We start from the raw sequence: 26,714 nt of genomic DNA on the forward strand, positions 1-26,714 counted from the left end.
TGTTGTTGGAAGTCTTTACTGTCATTTGTCTTGAAGAGCCGTCACAGAGCAGATTACTGATATAGCACAAGATAAAGAAAAAATACCAAATAGCTATACCAGAAAATGTTTCTCTTTGGCCTGCGGTGAAACAACTTACATAACAAATAAAAAAACGATTTATTTTTATGCATGGGATTATAGTCCAGTTTGATATGAGAGAGCAATTTTCGTCTTCACAGGCCATGCACGCTTTGACAAGTGCAGCTGGAAAGAGGAACGACTCCAAGCCTGCTATGACATCTGAATATACTGGTGTGAATAAAAAAGGGAAAAAAGATAAAAGACAAAAACAGCAACGGCAAAAACCCCACCGCACAGGACCCTAGTGAAGGGTTCAATTAATCAGTCAATCAAATTGTATTTACTTCAGTAAGTCAGTCAGTCAGGCACATACATTCACATTTGTGATACGCACTAGGTGAGGGAATCACTTCAGTGATTTATTGGTGTGGATACACACATTCCCTGCAAACAAATGATTGACTTGATCACTCACTCAGTGAGTGAACTTTACTGAGTGATTTGAGCTCAAGTGAAGTGAGAAATGATCTGATTATTCCAGGTAATGATTTGGTTCAGTGTAGGCCCTGTAGAGCAATGCAGTATCACTGATATTTTGGGACATTTTGCCTTTACTCACAGGACAGTTCAAGTTTGAAATGGGGAGAGGGAACAGGGAGGACAGAGCAAAGGGCGGCATCAGAACAGAACCTGCAGGAGAACTCACACTTCAGTACACTGATACTGAAGAGTACATCAGATGAACCTTGAAGTAATCGTGTCCTTTAAAAAGCCCATTACCATATCTTCTCATGTTTCCAAGGATCCCAGACAAGCTGAATTTATAAGCGGACTGGATTAACACTATTTGGAAACTAATTCACGTTAACTCCTCATTTAAAACACAATCCAATGAGAGCTTATCTGATTCGGAGACACAAAAACTTGCAGACCTAGTTTTCTTTTATGTGTGTCCAGATTGAGATAAGCATCAATGAGGTTTCTCCCTTCACCCCTGCACAATGGAGGTGAATGTAATCACCCATAGCAACGGAAATTTCATTTGAAAAATTCGACAGCAAAGCAGGGTCCTGGTTACTCGGGTTAATTCCCTGTGGAAACTGTTCACATTGTGCTTTGAATTATACGGTAAATGTTCCCTTTTCTCTCTTCAACACCTACGCACCCAGAAGAACACGACCCAAACTTAAAATGTATTAAATCAATCACACAAACATTCACAAACTGCACTGTCTTGACAAGTGCACTTGAGACCGCAAACAGGTCGAGTGGAAGAACGCTCAGGGTCTTCAGATGGAAAGGACAGAGAGTATTCAGGGGCTGATTTAAAAGACCTGAAGATTATCAAAGAGATTTATGAAAACAAATTGGCTGGGCTCCTGTGGGAAAGAAGGATTATTAGAGGAGAAAACAGATTGTTTAATGGCCATACTCTGATTCTAACCCTTTAGCTTTGGAATTTCATAGTGGGCACACACGCTCGCAGTCGAAATGGGTCCTCTTCCCTCCTTTCATTCCTCTAAGTCTTCTCATCTGAAGCAAGGGAGTGAGACCGCAGGAAGATGGCCCATTAAAGATAACCCTCCTCTCTCCCAGTGCGCCCAATTTAACTCTGTTTGGCCAGCATAGGATCCAAAATCCTCTTGCCTTTTCATTCACTGCAACACAAGACAAGTTGATAGTGCAAGGAAATCTGGGAATTAAACAAATTGAAAAGCAGAACGGCCGTAAGAGTCCATTGAATTTATTCTAGACTATCACCAGCTGCTCACCCTCTCTCTCTAGCCTTATTTCATATTTATATATACATATTGGCCTTGATCTTCACTTTTCATGGTGGCCTCATAAAAGGTTTAGGTAGCAAACTTGATCCTTTAAAGGAATGAATAGACGAGGATGGGTTTTTTTCTGCTTGTGCAGCCAGGGTTTGGTGTATAAGTGAAAGGGATTACAGAAATAGACATTTTTCTTCTTCTTCTTCTTTCAAGATGTGCAAGTGAATTTGTACATCCATGTGTGTGAAGTAATGGGAGGTACTGGCTTGTTTCATCAGAACATGACAGACCTTGAGTTATTGTGTTCCTTAAGAAATTATAAGAAGAAGAATCTTCATGAATATAAGGACTTCTTTTTGCCTGAATGCAGTCGTGGATGTAGACTTCAATCGACTTCTTCCAGTTTTCATGAAGGCTTACAAAGGCTCTGCTTTAAGTGCATTTTAATTATTTTCCCCATGTGTCCCAAAGATTTAATTAACTGTTAACCTTGCCAACAGCCGAATAGTAACAGTGTAACTTGGTGTCTGCTGGATAGCTTAAAATTTTCAAGTGGCAAAGCCTTTTTTGAATTGTGTTTTCATTCCTGTTGTAATGTTGTGTAAAGAAATACTCCACCCCACCCCCCCCCAAAAAAACATGTTTTCCACTTGTGTACTATACTTATATAATACAGTTTTATGACATCATTCCAGCTCTGGAGCTCTTATCATTGGACCTAACCCTTCCACAGCAAAGGATATTACAAACATTGTATCTCTGCCGATCTATCTTATGTACTCCTCTAATACAAGTCTTCTCCAAGCGTGGGATGTAGCAGGCGAAGAACAAATTGGGCTTGCTTGGAGAAATTAGGGCATGCACGGATTATTAAACAATGGGCCGCTGGGCACAGACATGCAAATGGCCCCTTATGCCATGGCCTTACCGCCACAAGCGAGGCACGCTCTTTCCGAGTCGGCCTTGTGGCTAGCAGCCATTTAGCATGGGCAGCATCATTAACATAGCTGTTCTGTGCTGTAAAGGCCCATAGACGCCATAAAGATAAAGGTATTTGTTGTTTAACAGCATCATGGTGGGCATGTTTACAATGTTTGTGATGTAACAGAGCAGAAAAGCGATATCAGTGTGTCCACAGAGGCGTCCAGTTTACACCACTGCCGAACGGACCTGGGACCATCTCGCTTTCTCAATGTGGCGACGACCAATGGTTTCACAGGAAGGGGCTCTAATGTGTCTAAAGATGCCCACATGCACTAACATGGACGTGGTTCGGCTGAGCCAGCCACCAAAACAGAGAAGAGAAAAGCTCAGATCACAGCACTCAGAGAGAGACTTCATTCTCTGCTCAGTGCGCCATTACTCCCCTGTATGATATCCTTCATATCCTGCTTCATTCACATTTTAAAAAGGACAGCTCAATCACCTCCTGGTGGCTGGTTGCAGAATAGACCATAAATCCCACATCCTCCATGTAGGTGTATGGGACATGGGCCAAACTAAAAAGTCAAATTGCATTTGTCCAAAAATTTTATTTTAGATAATTTTTTCTGGTAAGTTTGGTTTTAATTATTTGATGCTATAAAAACAGGGTGAGGCCTCGCTACCTGATAGAAGATAGAACTGTTTTGTGTCAACACAACATTAGTTAATTCAGGAAACAACATTAAGAACAGTAAGACGTGTTCCTACAATTGATGATAGAGAAGAGACAATCATTCTCATGTCATATGTCATGTTAACAAACGTATTGATTGATTTAGTTTGCTCGAGTCCGGGCTTCCACAGCAGTTGTGTGCCTGTGAATGAGTAATGATGCACACTGATTTATGACTTAATAATAGTGTAGTATTTGGTAATTATCTTTAACTCAAGCTTAGCACATTGTAACAGTAAATGGAAACATGTCTGTGTTGTCCACAAACTTACCTCTGGTCTGCCTGTTCTCCTTCTCCCAGTGTGTTAGGACTATCATTAAAACAGGAATTGAACAGTTCAAAGGGATTTCATAATACAATATATTTACTGACAGTAATCAATCTATGTATTATATTTGTGTTGTGTAAATATGTCTTAAGAATATATTTCTGAAAATGGATTTATGTAAATATTTATTGTAAAATGTGTGTGTGAATGTCTGTGTGTAAAAGGTATATACCAGCCAATTAATGAGCAGACACCCATATAAGACTGTTATATGGGTGGTCTATAAGACAGTCTATAAGACAGAATCCAAATATCCATCCTCTCGACTTGTGGACTGAGCCGTTGCAGATTTCACCTGGTGGTAGTAAGGCTGTACACATTTCGCCTGTTGCTATGGAAACATTCAAAACTCCTACAGCTTACATGTGTCATTTGACATATTTCTGTCATGATGTGGTAGATTATTATGTTTGGCCTACATGATTCAAGTAAGGTTTTTAAAAAAGTACCTTTTTAGCATATTCATAACTATCTTCGCCAAGGTTTTTTTTTTTTCAACCCTGCCTGTCCATTTGATTTTTGGTTTTGTTTGTTAGGAAGATTGCACAAAAACAACTGAACAGTGAAAGCGGTTGCTGAAGTGATGTAACATGGGCCAAGAGAGAAAATCCATTGAATTCGGGTGTGGATCTGGTTAAAGGTGCAGAAGATTGAAGATTTATTTTTTTCATCACTTTTGTTTACACTGCAGGGCTTTATTTTCTCAAGGAACAAAGCATGTGTTTTGATTAAAAAAGGTGAGGTAGGAGGTAGGCATCTATGACTGTGTACAATTTGGTGCGGATCTGAAAAATAATCCAGATTAAAACTGATTTAAATATGTTTTCATAGGGGGTTAGTCTATTCTCATCCATGGTATGGTATTGAATAGGGCTATAAATCTACAACTACAACCACTGTGTGAGATAACGGGGATACAGTCAGGCACCAACGGTTTTGACGGATCTCTCTCGGTTTTTGAAGTATATCCAAGACAATATAACAGAACGTATGTGGGGATCCAGAGTCCCATTTTAGACTTTAAATGGCAAGTGGAAAAACTAGAACAAATTGCAATGAATTGTGAGAAATGAAGTCTGCTTGATGCCTCTCGTGCACTGGATGAATTGCTGATTTTGGAGCTCCCAGCAGTTACAGACTTCCCAGAGAATGTGTCCACCGCCAGTCTTTGAGTCTTTACCTGCAGTGAAGTCTGGACATTGGATTCAGTCATAGTGTGAGGTGGATTGAAAGGTGTTGGTCAGATCATGTGTAAAAGTTATGTGACAACTATGTTCCAGTATGTTTCCCAGTGTATCAGCTACCTGCTTGTGTATTTCCCTGTGAACCTGTCAACTCCGCAGCCTGTGAGCTTGATGTCTATCATTTAAGCTACTTCAGAGCATCACCCAGTCTCTGAGCCTGTGCTGTTATCTGCAGGTTGTGACACTGACATTTCAGCTGCTTTTATCTCTCACTCCTCAGCTGCGGCTGCATCGAGTGCTCATGCATCAACTGACACATTCACTGATTCTGTCTTTCTCTAATTTATAGCTGATCTGCAGCCAGTGCTTACACTTAACACTTGAACTGACACTTTCTTTCAGTTCATACACGTGAAGTGGCTTTAATTCCTGTCAACACTTCTCTTCCACTGACACTCCCACCTCAGTTTAACTTAGATTTACATTTCAACTCCTTTCAGCAGACAGTCAGACAACTTAGACTATGGGAGGTGGGGTCATATTTCACATGTGTCCGAAAATATCAAAGTTTAACATAGGATTGACCTGCACCGTGTGTTGCATTCATATATGGAATCTTATCAAAAGCTCAACTCATTTTTATTCTTAGGGCAATTTTAATATTGAATCTCAGTTTACTTTAACTCCAGCTGTTGTTTATACTTGATTAATTTGTTTCAATCAAATTCCATGTACCGTATTTATTCCTAAGGCTTTTACTTTCGCTCTTGATTTTACCTTTGGGCAAATCTTACTGTTTCTTATTTGTGATTTCTTAAAATGTTTTGTGTATTTTCTGTACTCGGCGTTATTGTATATGAGGTCTCTACCTCAATGTAGTCCCAAGTTAAGAGAAAGTTTGAATTTTTCTGTGTGTAGTGAAATATTCCACTGCAGCGAAAGTAACAAACAGGACCAGAGACAAAGTCGGTAATTTCTCAGTCTTTATTACCAAAAATACAATAGCAAAGTAGTGACATGACACTGCCTACGATGTTCTAAAGAATAAATAAACATGAAGCAAACCTCACACTGCTGTTGGTCGATACCATGCTCAACCCCCCATTACAAAGTTTAATAAGAGTAAAAATACACTGATCAGGACAAACATGTTATGTCTCCACCAGCTTTGGTTTAAAGTCACTTGGCTCATTTTGCCGCTTTTAGCTTAAAACCATAAATTCCCTTTAACAGACTGGGAGGAAATAAGAACAGAGCCAAAATTCAATCTGAAAGTTTTTTGTTGTTGTAAGTTGTTTTTCTTTCTACAAGATTATCAAAAAATAGATTTTATCTTTTAAAAAATGTCAGTTTTCAGGTTCTGCAGTGCTCATCTACAATATGTACACACCTAAAATACATATCAAGTGTCTCAGCCCATTTTTTTTTAGCTAAAAAATCTTAGTTATACATATATGACATGGCTGCTTCACATACTCTGTTCACCCAAACTGTTAAATAAAAAATGTGCATTTGCATCGATGGGAAACCTACTGAGGTGATTACGTTTTTTCTCCCACTGACTGACTAAAATAAAATATTGATCTTTTGTTAAATGGTCAATTTGCAGCTTCAACCTAAATAATACTTTGAACTAAAAGGCACAATAAACCACAACAAACCACAATTGTTCCTATGACAGTCAGAGGTCATTACTGTAACCTTATATGGCCCAGATGAATGGTTCTGTAGTTGTACCATGAAACAGAGTGAACGTGGAGTCTTTTAGAACTTGTGACACCTATAATGCATCATTTGGAGTCTATCATTATGGGTGTAATATATATATATATATATATATATATATATATATACACACACACTTTTATTTCTGTGACTTTAGTACAGTGAGTGTTAGCTTCAATTGAATATCTAATTTTAAGGATAAGTCTCATATTATTAGGGTTTGTCAAGACCCACAAAGAATTGTTCTTACAGACGAGTAATATTTGCACATCCAAAGCCTGATGCATCTCTTTCGTCTGTGCCAAGCAGTTCCATTGTTATCAATCAAAGCACATATTCACAAATCACAATTTAGGAGCCCATCAGTGAGGACGTCTCAGTAGCCAGGGGACTCTTGTTACACGTCATACTTCTCTCTCCCTATTTTTCCTGTCTCTTTCTTTACAGTCAAATAAAGCAAAAAAGAAAAACATCATGCTGCTGTGCTTTTGGCGACCTTCCTCTGCATTATGACAAACATCTGCACTGCAGTTCGCTGTGAGTCAATCTCACATACAGCATCCTGCAGCTGGTAATACTCATCAGCGCTCCAAATACAGTCTCCACAGTTTACTACATGTTTGATAAACCTCAGAAATTGTTTCACTTTGTTTCAAAAGTAAAGTTTTTTTTTGCACAGTTGTTATAGACATTGTAGGAAAGCTGAAAATAATTGAGAGACGGCTTGGTTTTGGTCCTTTGATAGGATCTGTTGACAATAACAAAAAAACATATTCTCAGCCCTGTTTAACTGCTTTAAGTAGTTTACTTACTTGCTTACTTAAACTTACTAACTGCATGGATTGAGTCACTTTCATTCAACTCGGTTCAACATGAGAACAAAACACAATTCGATAAGTTATAAACAAACCTAACAGTTAAGAAAGATTATCAAAACCACTTCATTTGTACCAAAAGTAAAACCAGAAAGGAGTGAGCCCAAAACACTGTTGATAATCTCCAATAGCAAAGGAAACTGGGCCCACAACTCCTGCAGCTATGTACAAAACTTCAGCTGGAGCAGGACGTTTGGCTGGAAACTGTGATGGTTACAACAGACACTTGGGGGTAACTTGGTCACTGTCCACCTTTGGTTTCACTTCCAAACTTTCAAACCCTGTCCATTTGTTTGTCGGTTTGTTTATTAGTGAGCGGGATTATACAAAAACTACAGAATGGATTTCCATGATGCTTCGTGGAAGGATGAGACATGGGCCAAGAAAGACATCATTACATTTTGGTGTGGATCCAGACAAAGGAGCGATGTCTTTAACATTGTGAGACAAGACTTTTTTTTTTTTACACATTTTCACCAATTTGCCAGGCAGTAATTCTTGGATTGTGATAAAAAAAAGACATTTTTAGGGGACTGGGAAATTTGGTGCAGATCCAAATAAAACTCTGGTTTCATAGGGGGACTGCTGGGCCTGTGCACTCTACTGAGTGCTATTCTAGTTTATTATGCTGACGCAGTAAGGATGGAACTAGTGAGCCATGCTGCACAAGACAATTATGACAGCAGATCATCTGAGAAGTGGAGGCTTTCAGACTGTTGACTTGGTTTAATGGAACAGCCTTACGGTAATGTTAGCGAGACAGTGGAGGCACCGAGAATGAACAGAACATCAATTCTACAAGGACTGACGTTTAGAATGCATGTGTATGTAAAATGTCTTTATCTGAGAGAATGACGTGTTAATACACTATATATTTAAATATTTAAAAGTGGCAGCACTACTCAGAAATGAACTTGGTGACAACAGTTTTATTAGCTCATAGAATTTTGTGCCAAAAGTATGAATATAAAGTTCCAGGTGAACAAGAATCAAAAGCCACGTCGTTTTTTTTCCACGAAATTTTGGAAGTGAATTATCAGGAGCTGTCAGATTCATGGCAGCGTCCTTACAACGGAGAGGAGAGGGGTGGGCGGGGTACGTCTGTGTGTGGCTGCGGTCGGACTCGTCTTTTACGTTCACTGCTCATTAAAATGAATGTCAAGTTAATCAGACAGGAGGGACACTGAAGCCTCACTTATATTTAATTTTTTTTCTTCATACAGACATGTCACTGTCTCCTTTGATTCAGACAAATTAAAAGCCAGACAATAATTATCCGGTATGATAATGAGAAGTCCAGGCCAGGTATAAGGGCTTTGAGATACAGATTTAATTTAGTTTCACACACACACACACACACACACACACACACACACACACACACACACACACACACACACACACACACACACACACACACACACACACACACACACACACACACACACACACACACACAATGTAAGGCGAAGTGGGGTGGATTGGGGGATGGGCATGAATTATGTATATTCCATTTTATCTTAATTTCCACAGCCTCTGTCTGTGTGGAAGGAAGGAGGGGGTGGCATACTGATGAATTACAGGACCAGTGTGTAGGGTTTAGCAGCAGAGAGGTGAGGTTGCAGACTGAATACCCCTCCCCTTCTATGGTTTGTCCATTCTGGGCTAGTGTAGAAACCTCGGTGGAAGAGGATCCACTCGGAGTGCGGATATAAAAGCTCATTCGAAGCTTAAGTAAACACATCAAATCTTAGTTTCAGGTGATTATTCCCTAATGAAAACATGATCCCCCTAAATCCTACACACTGGTCCTCTAGTGGTGCGCTGTGCACGACAGAACTGGATGACACATTAGATGGGTGGAGAACTGACTGTTGGGTTCAAAAACTAAGCTTCAACTTCGACTTGATCCTGGCGGGTTTTTGGGCAACAGAATTATTCTTTTGTAAGGCTACTTGGTTATCAACATGAAAACATCTCTTTTTCAACTTTACATCCTGGATGACTGGCACAGTTAGCTTGACATGAATTAACATTAAAGTGCGAGAAATATTTTGGGTAACATGTTTCTACGACAAGCATTAGGGCCACTTAAGGTGAGAAAAAAAATCGGAGATTACGAGAATAAAGTGATAATATTATGAGAATAAAGTTTTAAAACTACAAGGAAAAGGTTGAAAATTTACTAGAATTAAGTTGAATATTACAAGAATACGGTCTTAAATGTACAAGAAAAATAAAGTCATTATCTTAAGCTGCATGTCATTTTCGAGGGAGAATATCAGGCTGATGCCTGTCGCCGGTGTTAAATGTGTTAAAATGAGGAATGTGGAGCACATTGTTAAGTTATACTTTACTTTAGGTTTCTTAAATTACAGCATACTTCATATTTTGGCTCATCAGCACCATTATCCTAAGAATCAGGACTTGGAAGAAATAGAGACTGTGAAAAGAAAATGTCTATTCTGAGGACAGAACTACAGACTTGGAGGAAAATGCCATTTTTGTGGAGGAGGAAATGTTTAGAAATGGTCGACTGAGGCTGTAGTTAAAGTTATGTGTGTGACACTCAAAAGGATTTCATAGTTTCTCAACAAACAATGAGATTTGTTCAAGATTTTGGACCCAGAGGAAGTGGAGCTCTGGTAAGCTAGGGTTGTTTTTGTTTTTTTGCTGCTTATTTCCAAATTTTTTATTTTTATCATAACATTATGACCTTTTTCTGATCAAATTAAGACATAATTTTCATAACATCAGAATAATATTTTGTCATATGCTTCTGGGTGATCAGTTCAATTTGTATCCTTTCATAGAGAAGCCATTTGTTGCCTTGTTTCTGTATGGAAGACATTCAGATCATCATAGAAAACATGAAGCCTACATTGGTCGAGGTTTTATCATCATGACACTGTGCTGAGAGTCGTTATATCACAGATAATGTGATCAGTCGCATGAGATTTTCACATCCACGTATTCTTGTGTACTTTGGCCAGGACAGCAGATATTTAAAGTTGCATTTGACACTAAAAAGTTTATATTTTAAAAACACTGACAAAAAAATTATAATACAAATGTTATATACACCATAAATTTCATGGGCTATGAAAAAAACCTTGACTCAACGTTATAGTGTGCATAGCACTGCAATCGTAAGTGAAAACAGGTGGGTCTGATTCAGTACCACATATTCCTGCTCTCAAATATCTAGGCACCAAGCACCCACCTGTGCTAACTTCCCTTTTAAATCATTCCTTTTAATCAAAACCAAACATCTGCGGCCAGAAGACTTTGCTCATCCTCCACCTGTTTCTACTTTGCACTAGATCATCCTCGACATCACCACTGAGAGCAATTACATTCTCCTCTAAAGACGCTAATTTACAAACAATCCCACAGTAAAATTACAGTCACTCATACAAAAATATGTATAATGCAAATAACAAATAAGAAACATTTGCCTCTTGAAATGGGCAGAACGGAAACTAACGTGCATAAAAACCTGATATTATATCATATTCAAGCTGTGATGTGTGCCTTTAGGCATTGGTGAGTTTGCACATGTACCTCCTATAAAAAGGCTAGAGCCACGGCTGAGTCAAATTAAATACATTAAATATTACAGTAGCAATAAAAGAGCTGCCTTGTAGTCAATATATGAATTAGACTGGAAAATATGTCATCTTTTCTTTTCTCCATTCCTGCTGAGGGATTGTGTGGTTTTGTGAGGTATGAACTTGTCCCTGTATAGTGAAAAAAACTTGGGCTAAAGCTCGGGTTTGTCCCTTGAAATCAACGTTGCTTCCCTAAAGACACATTTTGTGTCTCTCATGTCAAATTATTTGATACAAATATTAACGGCTTATAAGCGTTGTTCTATGTTTTATTTAACATTCCTTTTAAAGGATATGCCACACAGAAAACCTTTTCATTATATTTCTCCACACCTGTTCAAGGTGTGTGTATTGGACTCAAGTTACTTCAGCCGATTGGCTACATCCATACTACTACGTTTTAGTTAAAAAAAAAAAAAAAAAAAAAAAAACTGAAATAAGTTTCCATATTGTTTTCTACATGTTTCCAAACATCTATGTTACTGCCTGTCCAGACTAAAACACTTCTCCAAACATCCCTGTTGTAGCTGCTCTGAAACTCTGGAGTAGTGTGGACACCAGTTGTATAATGAAAATGTAGTAACATGGATGTAGCCTTTGTCACCAACTTACATGCTGAGAAATGGCAGTAAACTATGAGGGTGTGGTAGACATAAAATGGTTAAACCTACAACTCACAACCACCTTGAGTTAAAGAAATATAATGAAAATGTTCTGTGTGCGCAGGGTCAGTGTTGATATAGAGAAAAGTAGAGAAGGACAGGTCTCACTCTGCTGTCTGGAGGCTTGGTTGTACTTCAGCTTGCTGCTGCTGCTGCTGCTCCTTGTTGAGGATGATGCTGATGATGTCTCCCTCGTGCTCCTTCATGTGCTCCATCAGCCGCTCTTTACTGGTGGACTCATAGCCACAGATGCAGCAACAGAACAAGAGCACACAGTACTCCATGCTGGGACCTGGGACGTGGGTCTGGCCTACAGGGTCACTATCCGGGGGACTTTGGGATTCACCTGACCACTGTGAGGGGTCTGTGGTGGGTGTGTGGAGGCCAGTCGAGCTGTTTGTGGCTGGATCAACTGCTGCTGATGTCAGTGTGGGTGTTATCTGTTCCACGGGGGCCTTAACTTTGTCCTTTGAGGGATGGGCCACCGCAGGGTGGTCCGCCACTGACTCCGGAACTGCAGACAACTTCTGAGGAGTTCTGAGGGAAATGAAGGAAGGTATCATCAAGAGGAAGACAAGAGAGGCAGCAAGATAACATGACTGAGTTGCAGCTCTTTTACTCTTTATAAACATCACAGCTTGAAGTGAGGAGGTTTTTTGTTTTCCAGGACCTAGATTTAGTGCGACATGTGCGAATACAGAAGAGAAAACTTGAAAGAAACTCAAAGTAACTGTACAACTGAATAAGAGTCCATGTGTTTACCGGCTGCTCTGGGAGATGGCCTCATTAATGGCTTGGTTAACCTGCTCGTAGTTGTAGTTCTGGTCTCCGGCGTGCTTCCACATGTGCGACTTAAGTGATGGAGGGTGACTGCACACATAGCCACACAGAGAGCACCTGGAAGAGGGAGAAAATAAATAAGGAATAAAAACGAGGGACGATGAGCAACGAAGTGAGAGAGGATCAAGTCCAAGTTGATTTAATTTGCGTCCTGAGGTTCTGCTAATCCTTCTCCTACTTTCCATCAAGAGGAACAATTCTGACACAAAACTCCACAGGGGACATTCATCTTGAGAGATTAAGTGTGGTGGACAGAAATAGGATTTACAACCCACTGGGGAAGTCACGTGTCAAAATTAAAACAATTATAAGCCATTTCTGCATTCATCATTAATCAACTATCCGCATGCTTGAAGTAACAAATAATAAAAATAAATAAGTTTACATGAAAAGATAACATGAAATGAAATGCAAGTCCTCATTCATCCGGTGTTGATATAGGGTTTTTGCTATGTCCATTATGTAGCTTTGTTTTGATATGATGTGACTCACAGCAGCACCAGTGAACGCCTACAAATTCAAAACAACTTGTTTTTGGGTTACACGTTAGGTAACTGCAACTGTGTTTACATTTTGTGTAAAAATGCATATATGTATATTAATTCAAGGGTATGGACACAAATAAATGCGGGCAGTGGATGAGAACTCAAATACTGTTTCTCTGGACAAATCTGAAATTTATAATGATTGTTAAGTATGTTTAACATCTAAATCAAATTATATGAAGCCAAGGATTTGTTTTATTGTGAAAGTCTGTGACATCACCTTTGACCCATCCACTTCCGCTCAAATAAATGTACTGACAGTAAACTAGCTAGAAGATCAGAATGGTTGACATAAAGACAGAAATAGCCAGTGGTGTGTATGTTCTCAGTGGCCGGACACGTAACTGATTAACCACACAGCCGCAGGAGAACAGGTGCTGCAACAATTCACTGATACTTTTCCAAGAACACATCTCAACTACCGGGAGAACAAGGGGGACTTTACCCATTGTATGTGAGTGACTGTGTATGTAGGCATGTGTGTTATTCATGGGTGCAGGGTCGGGTGGAGGATCATTTGTTAACAGGTCCAGGCGGGTCCGGATTTGACTTTTTCAGGTTCAGTATAGAGATTTGACCCTAAATCCATGTGCTGATCATGAACTCTCATTGACACAATCTGTACACAGCATTTATATTTAACATGATCATTTGTCAGCATAGTAATGCATGTGACTGCAGGCATTTTCCCTGGTGCGTGACAAAGGCATTACAACTGAAGAATGATAAGCTTACCTAATATTCTGGGTACTTAAGTATTTAAAAGTGAGTGAAACATGGCCTCCACACAGCAGTTATTTCCCCATCCCTTAATATCACGCCACAAAACACCTCTTCTTCATGCAGCTTCTACCTCGTCAGCATTGTTCATGACATATGAGGCCAACTGCAGTGTGGGCTAATGATGCTCATTAGTTCTTTCTCTGGGACACCACACAAGATGAATAAAAACATTAGTGCGAGTAAAGTGCAGCCTGACTTAGTGTCAGTCACCACAATATGATTCTCTGCACGTCCACAGACCTGAACAAACATTGAGAAACACTTTTTCTCTTGGTCTGGACCAAATCAACTGTACTACAGGAGTGAAAGTCACCTAGAAGTCAGGATATATCCTCCTCGTTTACTCCACTTTTCTTTTGGATATTTGCACTGTTTTTTTCCATTTAATATCATGCACACACATATTTTGCAAATTGTATATGTAGGTTTCAATATTTTTATGTACATTTCTTGTATTTCTTTTCTATTTTACACGTCTCTGCTGCTGTTAGGAATAACTTCCAGCACATGGTTAAATAAAGAGCGAGCCATTTGTCCTCTGATTTCATAAAAGTACATTACAAAATAATTTAAGTGCCCCTTTAATGGACAAAGAATGTAATTGTGTGTCATTTGTACTGTATGGACATGTACAGTCCAGCACTACAGTTCCTGATGACTGTATAACGCAGCACAAGTATTCAGTCAAGTGGAAATCAGCAATCAGTGCCTTGCACAGACTGGAGGATATAAAATATTTAAAGAGGGACTGAATATAAACTCCCACCAACCACTAACCTTGTAATCAGAAGCCCATTTGTCAAGTCTCCCGTGCGTTGGCACCATGAGAGCCCACAAGTTTGGTCTCACGCGCACGCACACACACACACACGCGCACACGCACACACACACACAAGCTTTTTATTCTAACTTCGCAGGTCCTGTCTGTGCTCATTCTTATAATTATTATCATCTGTCTGACTCCATTTACACCAAACATTAAAATGAGTCTAAAATCCAGCTGAGTTTTTTTTTATTACCTGACTAAATTTACAACTGGCATTATTACATGTTTCCAGTGTTCATACTGAGATCTGCTCGATCTGTCCAGCTCATGTTACATCCACCTATAATCTTTATACGCAGATTCTGTACCTCAAAAAGGATAACACAATGTGTTACTGACCTCCGCTGGTGATCTTTTGAATTACAAACTGTCTTGGGTGTATTTACTTTCATGCGGTGAAATCTGATTTCAATCTGACCTCTAAAAACATATTAATGCCAGGTGTAAATTGTCTCTCTCTCTCTCCCTCTCTAAATTGAATGCATGCTCCGTGTTCCTCACCTGTACTGCTCCAGAAGCTGCACAGCTTGGTGCTCCTGAGGGTGCCTCCTCATGTGGCTCTTTAAACTGTTCATGTTGGTGGTGGCAAAGTCACAGCTACAGCACCTAGCAGATGGAAGAAAGGGAGAATCGAGAGATGAGAGAACATCGAGACAGAGCAGCTACTTTAACAAGCTGCCTTCTGGGGTCATCGTGTTGCTTCTTTACACTTGTAGCCTGGCGGGAGATAAGGGATTTACAACAAAACAGGGAGGAAATTGCTACTTTAAAAAAAGATAAATCATAACGTTTTCTTCTTTGCTGAACTTCGGATGTTATGGTTGGAAGATGAAACTGGCTTTTTAGTTGCTTAGAGGCAAATACAAGGTCTGCAAACAAAGGCTGCAGTCAACTCAGAGACATTTGCACGGCATCAAAATAAAAAATAAAAAATAACACAAAACAAAAAACTGAACTTTATAAACTGAGGTTCAGCGGGGCTGGAATATTAAAAACACAGATCTGATCAACCGAGGACAAGAAAACTTTATGAAAAAACAAAAAGAAAAACACTTCCACCATAGTTTCAAAAGAGTAATTGTTTACATTCATTCAATTTCAAATAACTACTGATCACAGATTTATTTAGCAAATATAAAACATGAATTATGCTATCTTTTAGCATTGTTAACCTTATATAGTTCGATTTTAATGTATGGTCAGTCCACTTTCACTGAACAGTTTGTTGCATCTTGCTATACAACTCAGAAATAAGTGGACTGATTTAAGTCCAAACCTGTGGACAATTTGGAAAAGAAGGAGAGAAAAGCTGTGACTGTTTATAACAATGCCGTCGTCTGTGGTGGCTTAAAAATAAACAGTCCTTGGCTGAAGGACACTAATTTATAACAAACCTTCAAGACATTTACATTTTTCAAAATGGGAGATGCCAAATAGCATGACATGGAAATGTTAAGGCTGCATTATGGATAACAATTTGAACAATGTAAATATACTCATACAGTACAGGAGTCAAAAAACAACTGTCTGTGAGTATTTAGTTTATTTTTGTCTCTGAAGTCACGCACGGAAACAACAAGAAGTTCCATCTCCCAACCAACAAACAGTCCAGAGAACAATCCCCTGTAAAAACAGCAAACTGTCGACTGTACATGTTTTTATATGAATGAAACAAACAAGGTGCAACATGTTAAATCAGTGAGATTTTGAGGTGCTTTTAGGCAGTTCGTTAGGTTCAAGTCTTTACGGTAAGGTAAGCTGAGCTAACTGGCTGGAGCTTCATATTTATCAGACATTGTGATCGATCTTTGCATCACTTAGCAAACGTTAAACTACTGCTTTAAAATTGCACACCGACATTCAGCCCCCGCAACATTCTCATGATGGACACTTCTGATTGAGCATAGAAGTGCAACCCTGTCACTATCCCTCTGAATAGCACTTGAAGCAGACAGCAGCAGCCCTTTGACCTCAAAGTCTTGTTCTCAACACCTACAGAACAGAATGTCTGTGTGTGTGTGTGTGTGTGCGTGCGTGTTTGTTTTGACATTTGACCAGCAAACAGTTAAGGAAGCTGTCGTAAACAGCCATATGTGTTCTCACCTCACAGCAGCTACTTGTTAACACAAAGGCCAAGTGCTAATACAGAGCGTGGAAGTCAGACACAGCGAGCACTCAGTGTGAGACTGTGCCTACACAGTGACATCACAGTGCTGCTCTAAGCATTACTGGGCATGTACTGCCATCTAATGGATCTTTCTGCTGCAACATCATTACTTAGAGAGGGCTGGATGGGGAACTAGAACAAAAACAAATAGCAAGACTCATTGTCTGGAAATTGTGGTATTTGGTCTGCCCTCACTGCCTGAGAAAGGAAGTGAAACCTAAACATGTCCTATTCACTGACCACCGACTACTACACAGGATACAACAAAAACACAGGAATGGTATTGTTCTCTTAAAAATATCGCATCTAGGTGGTACCAACAACCATTTTACCACATATTTTAGACGACCAATGTCAGGTGGGATTTGGCAAAACACAAAACATTCAAGGACTCATCTGGCTGGCAAAATGTTTTCAAACACTCATGCTGTACTAGCATCTGTACCTTTGCAAGAAAAATTAATGTTTATTTGAGGTTTTGAGCAACATCATTCAGATATGGGTTATTCAAAATGCTATTAAAAGAAAAGCATACACCAGTAACTCATAGCTACTAGTTAGTGCAAGTAATTCTTTTGAGGCCTTTACTTTACTCCAGACCTATGGACACAAAGTCAGTCTGGATTCGGCAGTGACTGGTATGAGAACTTGCATTTAGGTTATAGTGGTTCATGTCTGCAAGTTTTCTTAACAACTCACCGATAAGGCTTGTCAGAGTTATGAATCCGTCTGTGGTTTCTCACACCGACATATGTGGAGCTGGTGTAGTCGCACACATCACATTTGTACATCTTCTGCTTTGCACAATCTATTATACAGGAAACAGGAAACAGTTCAACAACTTTCTGAAACACTGACAAAATTTTTTTTTTTAAAAAAATCACACAACAACAGAAGAAGAATTGACACTGAAAATGGAGAGCGTCAGTCGTTCATTTAAATATCCTGTAACAGTCTTACCGTGGTCTGTTTCTTGCTCAGCTTCCTCCACTGCGGCTGCAGCTTCAGTGACAGCTGTGAAGGCTGCCATGTCGCTGCTGAAGCTGTGGTGCTCTCTTTCATGGTTTCTTAACTGACTCTGAGGAAAGAAAACACAAAGAGTAAAGTTTCTACACAAAGGAGGGATAATATATGCAGTTGACATTTAAAGCAGCAGCATGCAGGTTTAAGAGGCCGTCTAACTCACTAATGCCACCTGTGGAGTGAATATAGCAGTGGGCCAGCTTCCACCCTCCACAATTAGAAACTCTTTCAGCTTAACTCCCAAATCTGCTGAATGATATGTTGAATTTAATAACCTCTGCAGCCGATCGTTACTCGACTCCCATGACAACAGTGGAATCAATGATTTTCTCCTCGGTCGCATCATCAAACTAAGACAAACTTTCATGCCGAGCGGCACTAGGCTCCAACTTTTAACGACAGAGAACCTCTCTTCACACAGGTACTTCATACAGCTAATGAAAGGCCTCTATGGGCCTCGACTCCTCCTCTTTAATGTTTGTATTTGCTGAGAAACTACTGACGGGATTGGGCATCTGGATTTCTGTGTCTCTGTACAAGCCAATGTCTGCATATTACAATCTTACCACAATCACAAATACAAAGACTGTATAAATCAAAGACTGTGTATACATCTATTCTACAAAAATATTTTTTGATTGAGGGAGAGAAAATATTGTCTTCAAAATATTCCATAGACCACACTGTGATCTCTTTCCTCCCCCAATCAAAAACTGTGACTCTTATTATTTTATAATATATTATTTGTATTTCTTGACCTGATTATGCTCTCATTTGACAGCACATTAAAAAACAATTAAACATTTTTACAGCTCTAAAACAGGTGATTTGAGAGTTACATATTTTTGTTCCTCAGACTCTGACTGTGCTCTATAAAGAAAACTAGCCCCTGTATTTCAATCTGAGATACTGAAAGTGTTTTGGGCAGATGCTGTTTAAATTTAAGTTTATACACAAGAGAGCTCATAAATGAGTCCAAACTCAGATATGAGTTGAAGTTGTCAGTCAAAACGAGTAAGTAAATGACCAAAAAGAAAAAGGTAGATTTTTTTCCAAAATACTCAGTTGTGTTTGCAAAATCTAAACTTGTGTTCACTCAAAACAAAAAGTTGTGTACAAAAAACACAGAAAATGGAAAATAACCTGGTAGACCAAGGAAAACAAGTCTTGTGGATGAGCAGAAAATGATCTGCATAGTAAATACAACCTGCATGTTTCCTTGTCAACATCATGACTACAATCGCAGAAGATTCACCACTAGATGCAAACACTTGATAAACCTCAGAAATGGAAAGAACAGGCTGCAGTTTACAAAGGTAGACCTGTGGAACAAAGTTCTGTGGACCTACATAACAATAATCAACTCTATCCAAACTATGGAAAGAGGAGAAAAGAATGGCTCATGACCCAGAGCCAACAACCTCATCAGTCAACATGGTGCTGGTTCTGTTATGGCTTGGGAATGTATAAACTGCCAATGGAACCCAACCAGTGGCATGTATTGATGGTTTTACGGCTGATAGAAGCAGAAATACACAGGAGCATTCTGTAAAACGCATACAACTCATTAAACAACATTTCATCATTCAGCAGGAAAATGATCCTCAACATATGAAAAAGACAACCAAAGAGCTTTCAGGTACCATGCAAATCATCAACTGGTCAAGTCACTCATCTGATCTCAGTCTGACTGAGCAGCGTTCAACTTGGTGAAGACCAGATTTTCAGAGAACTGGGGGTGGCTGCAGTGAAGCTCTGGGAGAGAATCACATTAGTGTCTGCTGATGTCTTTGAGCCACTGTTTACTTTGGAAGAGGACTCACTCCCTATGTGGCTACGAAGGGCTCATTCCAAGCTCATTATTGGTTTAAGGTGATTATATATTAATGAAAACATCATTATAAATAGATTAATTTCAATTTCTTTGACATTGGTCCTTTAAATATCTAAATCAAGTCGCTTAATTACACTGAGGAAAATCTATTACTTCCATTAAAACAATCCTGCCCATTGTCTCACAATAATTTCAATACAACTACAAATATAAACAGAGAAACACTGAAACCACAGTATTCAACAGTTCAGATGTTTATAGTCATAGTGCTGTGTACTGCACTGTGTATATCACTATATTTCCTAATTTTACTACATAAATCTTTACTCTTCATGGGAACATTTCAACTTCTTTGAATAAGGTTTTAGTTGCATTAGGGATAAGGAAAAAATTGTTGGTGAGGAGGTGACTGTTACACATGTGGCACAGGTGAAACAGAGGTGAACGGTCAGTGTTATATTAACTAGGAAATACATATAGATGGTGTATACAGTCTGTAGCTCTGTGTGACCTGCACTTTAACCTGGACCATTCTGCCATGAAGAAAACCTGTGAGGCTGGTTCAGACTTTAACACCAGCAACTTCAACAGATTTCCAAACTCATAATAATAAAGTTTGTTACTAATTGCTAGATCACATATAACAGGATTTAAATGCTGCATGTGGAAGCTGACATCTCCTCACCTTATAGTGGAAGGCATCTGGGCACTGCTTGCACCGGTACATCCTGGTCTTGCAGTGGTGGATCATATGGCTCTCCAGGTCCATGCTGTCTGAGGCGATGTGATCACAGATGGGACACTGATACGGCTGCCTCTGCCTGTGAACCCGCAGGTGGTGTTTGATGTAGCCCTTGTTGCTGCTACTGTAGCGACACAGGCGGCATCTGTATGGCCTTTCACTGCCGGGGATGTAGTCCACCAGACCACCATCAGGAGAAGCCCCATCCATTCGTGGAATGGCACACATGTAACTCCCAGCTCCGCTGCCTGTGACCACACCAGCCACAGCCCCGTTTTGGAACTGTGCGTTGTCCTGAAGCTCTTTTAAGATATCTTCATCAGAGGCATTCTGGTCCGAGCGCTCTCTGAGTCTTTCAATGACCGTGAGCAGTGAAAGGCTAATGCCAGCTTTAGTTGTAGGCTCCTCCTCGTCTCCCTCCCTGAGTCCCAGGGGCCCCAACTCTTCTTCCTCACTGTCCTCCCTATGAAGGTCCAAGTCCAATAGAGCTGCCGTCGTTCCCACGTCTGGTGCTTTGAGGCTGGAGGTGGAGAGCTCAGGGGTCCTCATAGGCATCGCTACCAGGGCCTCAGCAGCCAGGGAGTGCAGGCGGAGGGACTCAGAATGTGTCCTCTTGCGACTAGCTGGGGGAACGTTTTCATCCCGTGGTGAGTTGCTACTTATGGTAACGGATGATTTAATATCAGCACTTAATGCCGGGCTGTCAGTAGCGTCTGCACTGCAGCCAAGGACCTCCTCCTCCTTCACAGCTCCAATGTGGTCACGCTCTTGCTCCTCCACATCCTGTAAGCTCTTGTCCCTGTCCACGTCTGGGCTAAGAAGAAGTGGGTTAGTTGCCATGACTGAATCCTCAGCCGAGGGAAGACGTTCTACAATCACGTTGATCCGGCCGGCACTGTTGGGACTGCTGTTGATAATCTTCTGGGCTGATGACAGTAAGCTGTCTGTGATAGAGCCACTATCATGGTGACCATCTATCTCAACCTCAGTCTCCGCCACCGTCATCACCTGCACTTCCACCAGGGGCTCCTCGGAGGTCAGGTCTTTGATAGGGTACACACGTTCCTCCTCTTCCCCTGCCGTGTCTGGACTTTCATCAACATCAGAAACAGGTTGATTTAACAGATCCTGTTTACTGTCGACACCCAGTGGCACACAGAGCTGGAGCTTGAAGCCAGTGGGGAGCTTTTGCAGGCCTTTATCTTGAAGGGCTGGGGAAAAAACTACCATTTCCTCTCTGGTCGTGGCAGGGTTAGCTGCAGCCTTGAACTCTCTTATTGCAGGAGCCCCGTCGTCATCCTCGAAGATAGGGTAAGAGCAGTCGACCAGACCAGCATGCTTCCAGGCATGGGTCTTTAGCATTCGCTGCTGGCTGCAGACGTAGCTGCAGATTAGGCAGCGGTACAATCCATACTCCTCATAGCTGTACCATTTCTTCTTCTGTGGCAGCTCCTTGGAACTGTCCGCTGAACTTTTGATGACCTCGGTTCCCGTACTGCCACTGCTCCCAGTCCAGTCCCCATCCTGCTTTCTTAAAACATCTTCCTTTCCATCGCTATAGGTATCCGATGGAGGGTAATCCCTCTTCAGGTTTCCTCCATTGTCGAAGTGCAGCCTGACATGTGCCTCAAGCTGCCCCTGGTCTCTGGAGGTAAAGCGACACTCGGAGCACATGAGGATGACATCACTGTTCTGCTCATTGTGCTGCTTCAGGTGCTCTTTGAGCAGGGGCAGTGTTTGGGAGAGAAATGGACACAGGCTGCACTGATAGCATGTTACTGTCCACTTTTGGTTGCTGCTGTTGGGGTTGTCACATATCTCTGTTACAGTGGAGGTGACGTTGTTATTGTTACTGTCGCCTGACACAGGTGGAGAAAGAGCCCGGTCAGCTGTGCTGCCATCTAATCTCACCACCTTGACGTTCCTCTTTATTTTCTTAATGGGAGAGCTTCCTCTGCTCCCCTTCGCCCCGTCATCACCTCCTCCTCCTCGTGCAGAAGAGGCCTGTTGAAACGCTCTTTTCTGTGCCGCCGAGATGCAGCTACGCTGGGGACGCTTCTCCACTATTTTGCTGAGCTTCTCAATGACTCGGATCAGAGAATTGGGGGCTTGCTTGTGTTGAAAAATCTGAGGGGTGTCTTCCTTGACGGCCTGCCGGGTTTGGCTTTGAGCAGGGGATTCCAGCGCTGACGGATCAGAGGAGGAAGAGGAAGAAGTGGAGGAGTGCGTGTTGAGTACAGCTACACTGCTGATCTCCTCCATGACCTGTCAGAGAGTAGAGGAGGAAACACCATCGATTAATAACTAAATAATGTGATCGTCACTTTGTGTGAAGTGCAGCAGAGACGAGAAGACACACACACTCCTGCAGACAGAGAAGTTCTTCACACAGATAATGATGTAACGGTAGGGGGGTATAAAATAATTGATTTGATTATTAAATATGTCAAATATTGATTTTAAGTCATATCGCTCAGCCCCAGATGTTAAATATTAATTAACCTTGAATAAACAGGTGAGGAGCTCCAACCAGCATTATTATAGGCCAAGCAAACAGCCCATTCCAAACAGGCATTTTTAGAACAGACACTGCATTGGTTCTTTTAAATTCTGGAAGAGTAAAAAGTGTCAAAAGTACTTGCATTTTGTTACATATATGAAAATCAAGGATTTGCAATTTACATTCATTCCAAAATAGACATATGCAGCCAATTTTGGCATTTAAGATGCTTAAATTAATTGATGTTCAGCTGGATAAAAATATACATTTATGATTATCCAATTCAATTATTACCTGCTATTTACTATTAATACAAAATATATATAATTAATTTCCATGTCTACTCGAATAATAAATTCAAAACAAACAATATTAGATATCATGATGAGAATCAGAATTGTGGTTAAAGGATTTGCATAAAATTAAGTCATTGCTTTGGCTCAGTTTTCAGCTCCCAACCGCAAAACCCTGAACAACAAATCATCACACACTAAGTGTGTGTGTTCACCAATGAACCATTTGTGTAAATTGACAATAAAGTTATTGTCAAACTATGATGTGAATCAGCAACAAGTGTTGATCTAAACACAGTGTCGTTCCACCAGTAAATAAGCGTGTTATGGGACCACAGCACAGTGTTTAGTGTAGTGGGGGGATTGGCTGTTAAAAGGAAAAGTGAAGTATGACCATGATAAGTGTGACATCTTAACTCCATGCTGATAAGCCCTCTCACTGCTGCCTTGAACACACGTGCACCATGTGCATCTGTTTACAAACGCAGCTTCAGGGAACTGGTCTGACCGCAGATCCCCCACTTTCCTCTTTGTCACTTTCTGACCACAGTTCACCTTCCTCTTTCTCCTACTTCTGCTTGTGTGGGACCAGATCACAAAGAGCGGGACACACATGCATGAATCACTGGCTAATATAAAACAGACCCAATCGTATTATCCCTGATGCAAGATAAACCGATTCTAATAACAAACCACAGGCTTCTTCTTTCAGAAATGTTTCAGCTAACAATGTAAATGAGCCAGATAAACAGTGCATGGTGGAATGCCATTGAAAAAGCTTGTATGGAACAGCTGACAGATTATTGATCAGGCTGCCCGGGGAGTCTGGTCATTCTCGGCCATCGTGTGCCCTGACCAGCCTCAGATGAGCACCTGTTATGTCAGGGTCTAAAAATATTCCAGCCCCAGTGAGAAGTGAGGCTCAGCTGTGAGCTCCTCGCACAGCCGGGGACCACCAGGCTAATGCTAGCTAGCATACTGGAGCTGCCCGGAAGTCACGGTGGACACTTTAATGTGGAGACTCAAACTAACCCAAACTTAGGAGGCATGGGGACAGCCCTGTTAGCTTAGCAGCTAGCTCCAACACACGAGTGTCCCACAGTGGCAGCAGTCAGTCCCCTCACTGTACAAGGACAATTGGATAATGTTACTGAGTGACGGAGGAGCGCGTGCTCGTCTTTTCATGAAGGTATACTCACTGCCACAGAAACACGCGACGCTCTTTGTCCTCAGCGCATAAAACTACTTCACATTTTATTCGTTAGCAATAAAAAAAAAGTGGCCTCCCTCTGCCCCACATTGCAAAATGGCGTGGATGGAATATGGGTCACGTGACTCCGAGTGTGGGTCAGGTGACCAGCCCGGTTTAACCTATTGGGTGTCAGGGTTTCACCACGTTGACTTCTGCTGCCTTCAGGTGCTGCTCGTAAAAACGCCGCTTCATCCACTCGCCGGTGTCGTGCCAAGGTTGGTTATCCCCGACGGAGACTGTGACTGTAATTCACGGGAGCGCGCCTGCGTTCAAACGTGGGTGGGGCGCCATCACTTCACTTTCACTGGTGAACAATAAGCATGTGTTGTTGAAATCATTGTTTCATCAGTGTTGGTTTGCACTGTATCAAACTCAATGTTTTTGTTTGCTCCATATGTTCACCTCCTCGGTGTCATTATTGTGTGTGTGTTATTATTTGATGTTCTGTTATTGAATGGAAAAGTTTACCTGAGCAACTCAAACTTGAAACTTCACTTCACTGCTTTTCGATCATCTCTCAAAACCTATTTACTAACCGAACGGCTTTTACTTGATTGTTTTTTACTGTTATTATGTTTCTTTTTATCTGTTTCCGTCCATTTTATATGTTGTTGTAATGTTTAATTAGTAGTCCTTGATTTTAGATTTTGTATTACTGGTACAGTGCCCTCTCTGAACCTGCCTGTGTGGAATGGGCTGTTTTCTTGTGCTGTGTTGAAGCTCCAGAGCTACTTCAGAATTATTCCTTGTCATTAGTGAGTCCTTCTCAAACAGTTCTACAATATACTGTCACTTTTTGTTTGTGTGCTGGTCGTTGTGTGCAGAGCTTTTTATTAACAGTCTGTGGTGCAAAGTGAAGTTAGAAAACTGCGTTCATCCTACCTGGTTTATCTGTAATTACAGTCAATGTTGTTCATAAAGTCAAACTGAAGTAGTTGATGATCAGATGTTCACATGTGTGGGTAATATGTCAAATGATTTACTTAACTGGTGTTAATTTTTTCATATGCTGCATATTGGCTATTTCATTAGTCTGTTAAGCAATCAACCAAATCTTCAGATCCAATTTCACAACTCTTCAAAATAAAAACTTTGTAATTCAGCGCAATAGAAAGCATTGCAGCAACAACATAAATGTTGTGCTTTTACTTTGAAGACAAATTGCCTAAAGGAAGTGATTTTATGAATACTGTTGCCATGACGGAGATCAGTATCTGTTGTGAGTCACATGGCACCCGGTGCTTAATGTACAAGAAAATATCACTGCTGAGATTATTGTACGGTATAAACACAACACCAGCTACATAAATAGTAATACACATTTTTTAATCAGCATCTGGTCTTAAAATTTCATAAAAACTAAAACATGACTCCTAATTCAGTTGTGTGTTCACATTGAGTTGTCTGAATGACCCTAACACACTGAATACATTGACATCATGTGTTTTGTCTCCACGTTCACCATCTGTCTCCTCAGTCTCACTAAGAGCAGCTGAGGTTCAGGCAGGTCAAACATTGTTTGGCAGCTCTTCCATACTCTATTCTTGACTTCATCCACTGAAGGCTGTTTTGTTAAAGTGACAAAGTGCCAGAACCTGACAACCAAAGAAACAGTGGCTGTGAAGCTCTTGAAGAAGGACACTGAATATGTCCAGGACACTACGAGGTAGATCATAGGACTCTTTGATTATATTACCTTGTTCGGGTTCTGTCTGCTCCATCAGAATATGTATCACAAACCGACGCCTGGTTCTTTCCACAGACTGTGAGGACGTTTACATCTACTGTATGGCTCCTGTACATCATAACGATTTTTACGAGTTGTTTTGACTTCACTAGGCCTGAACCCAACTATGTATATCAGTGGTTGACCTGAAGTTATGAGATCCTTTTTAGGATTTAGGATGCCTGTGTAGGGAAGAGGCCAGCCTGTCTGTGTGTCTAGATAAGGCAAACCTTGAGAGTCTGTGGGAGGACCAAGGTGACGCAGGATAATGTATTTTTTCCTTCTTTAGAGTAGAATACTGT

At 40.7% G+C, this 26,714-nt stretch overlaps 1 protein-coding gene across 2 annotated transcripts; it reads right to left on the reverse strand.

Annotated features, from left to right (window-relative positions):
- Positions 1 to 10,394: 10,394 nt before the first annotated feature.
- Positions 10,395 to 24,819, reverse strand: znf507 (zinc finger protein 507). Of its 2 annotated transcripts, none has more exons than XM_034579614.1 (7): positions 24,638 to 24,819; positions 20,585 to 22,906; positions 18,003 to 18,120; positions 17,742 to 17,850; positions 15,377 to 15,481; positions 12,644 to 12,778; positions 10,395 to 12,418 (listed from the first exon to the last, which is right to left on the reverse strand). In XM_034579614.1, the coding sequence occupies exons 2-7, from the start codon at positions 22,901 to 22,903 to the stop codon at positions 11,986 to 11,988; spliced, it is 3,219 nt and encodes a 1,072-aa protein (XP_034435505.1). In that variant the 5' UTR covers positions 22,904 to 22,906; positions 24,638 to 24,819; the 3' UTR covers positions 10,395 to 11,985. The 2 variants fall into 2 exon arrangements, with proteins under 2 accessions (XP_034435505.1, XP_034435497.1); XM_034579606.1 differs by having other exon boundaries at positions 24,634 to 24,818.
- Between the last annotated feature and the right edge of the window lie 1,895 nt (positions 24,820 to 26,714).

The sequence above is a fragment of the Hippoglossus hippoglossus genome, chromosome 3 (genome assembly GCF_009819705.1).
Source record: "Hippoglossus hippoglossus isolate fHipHip1 chromosome 3, fHipHip1.pri, whole genome shotgun sequence".
Taxonomy (NCBI): Eukaryota; Metazoa; Chordata; class Actinopteri; order Pleuronectiformes; family Pleuronectidae; genus Hippoglossus; species Hippoglossus hippoglossus.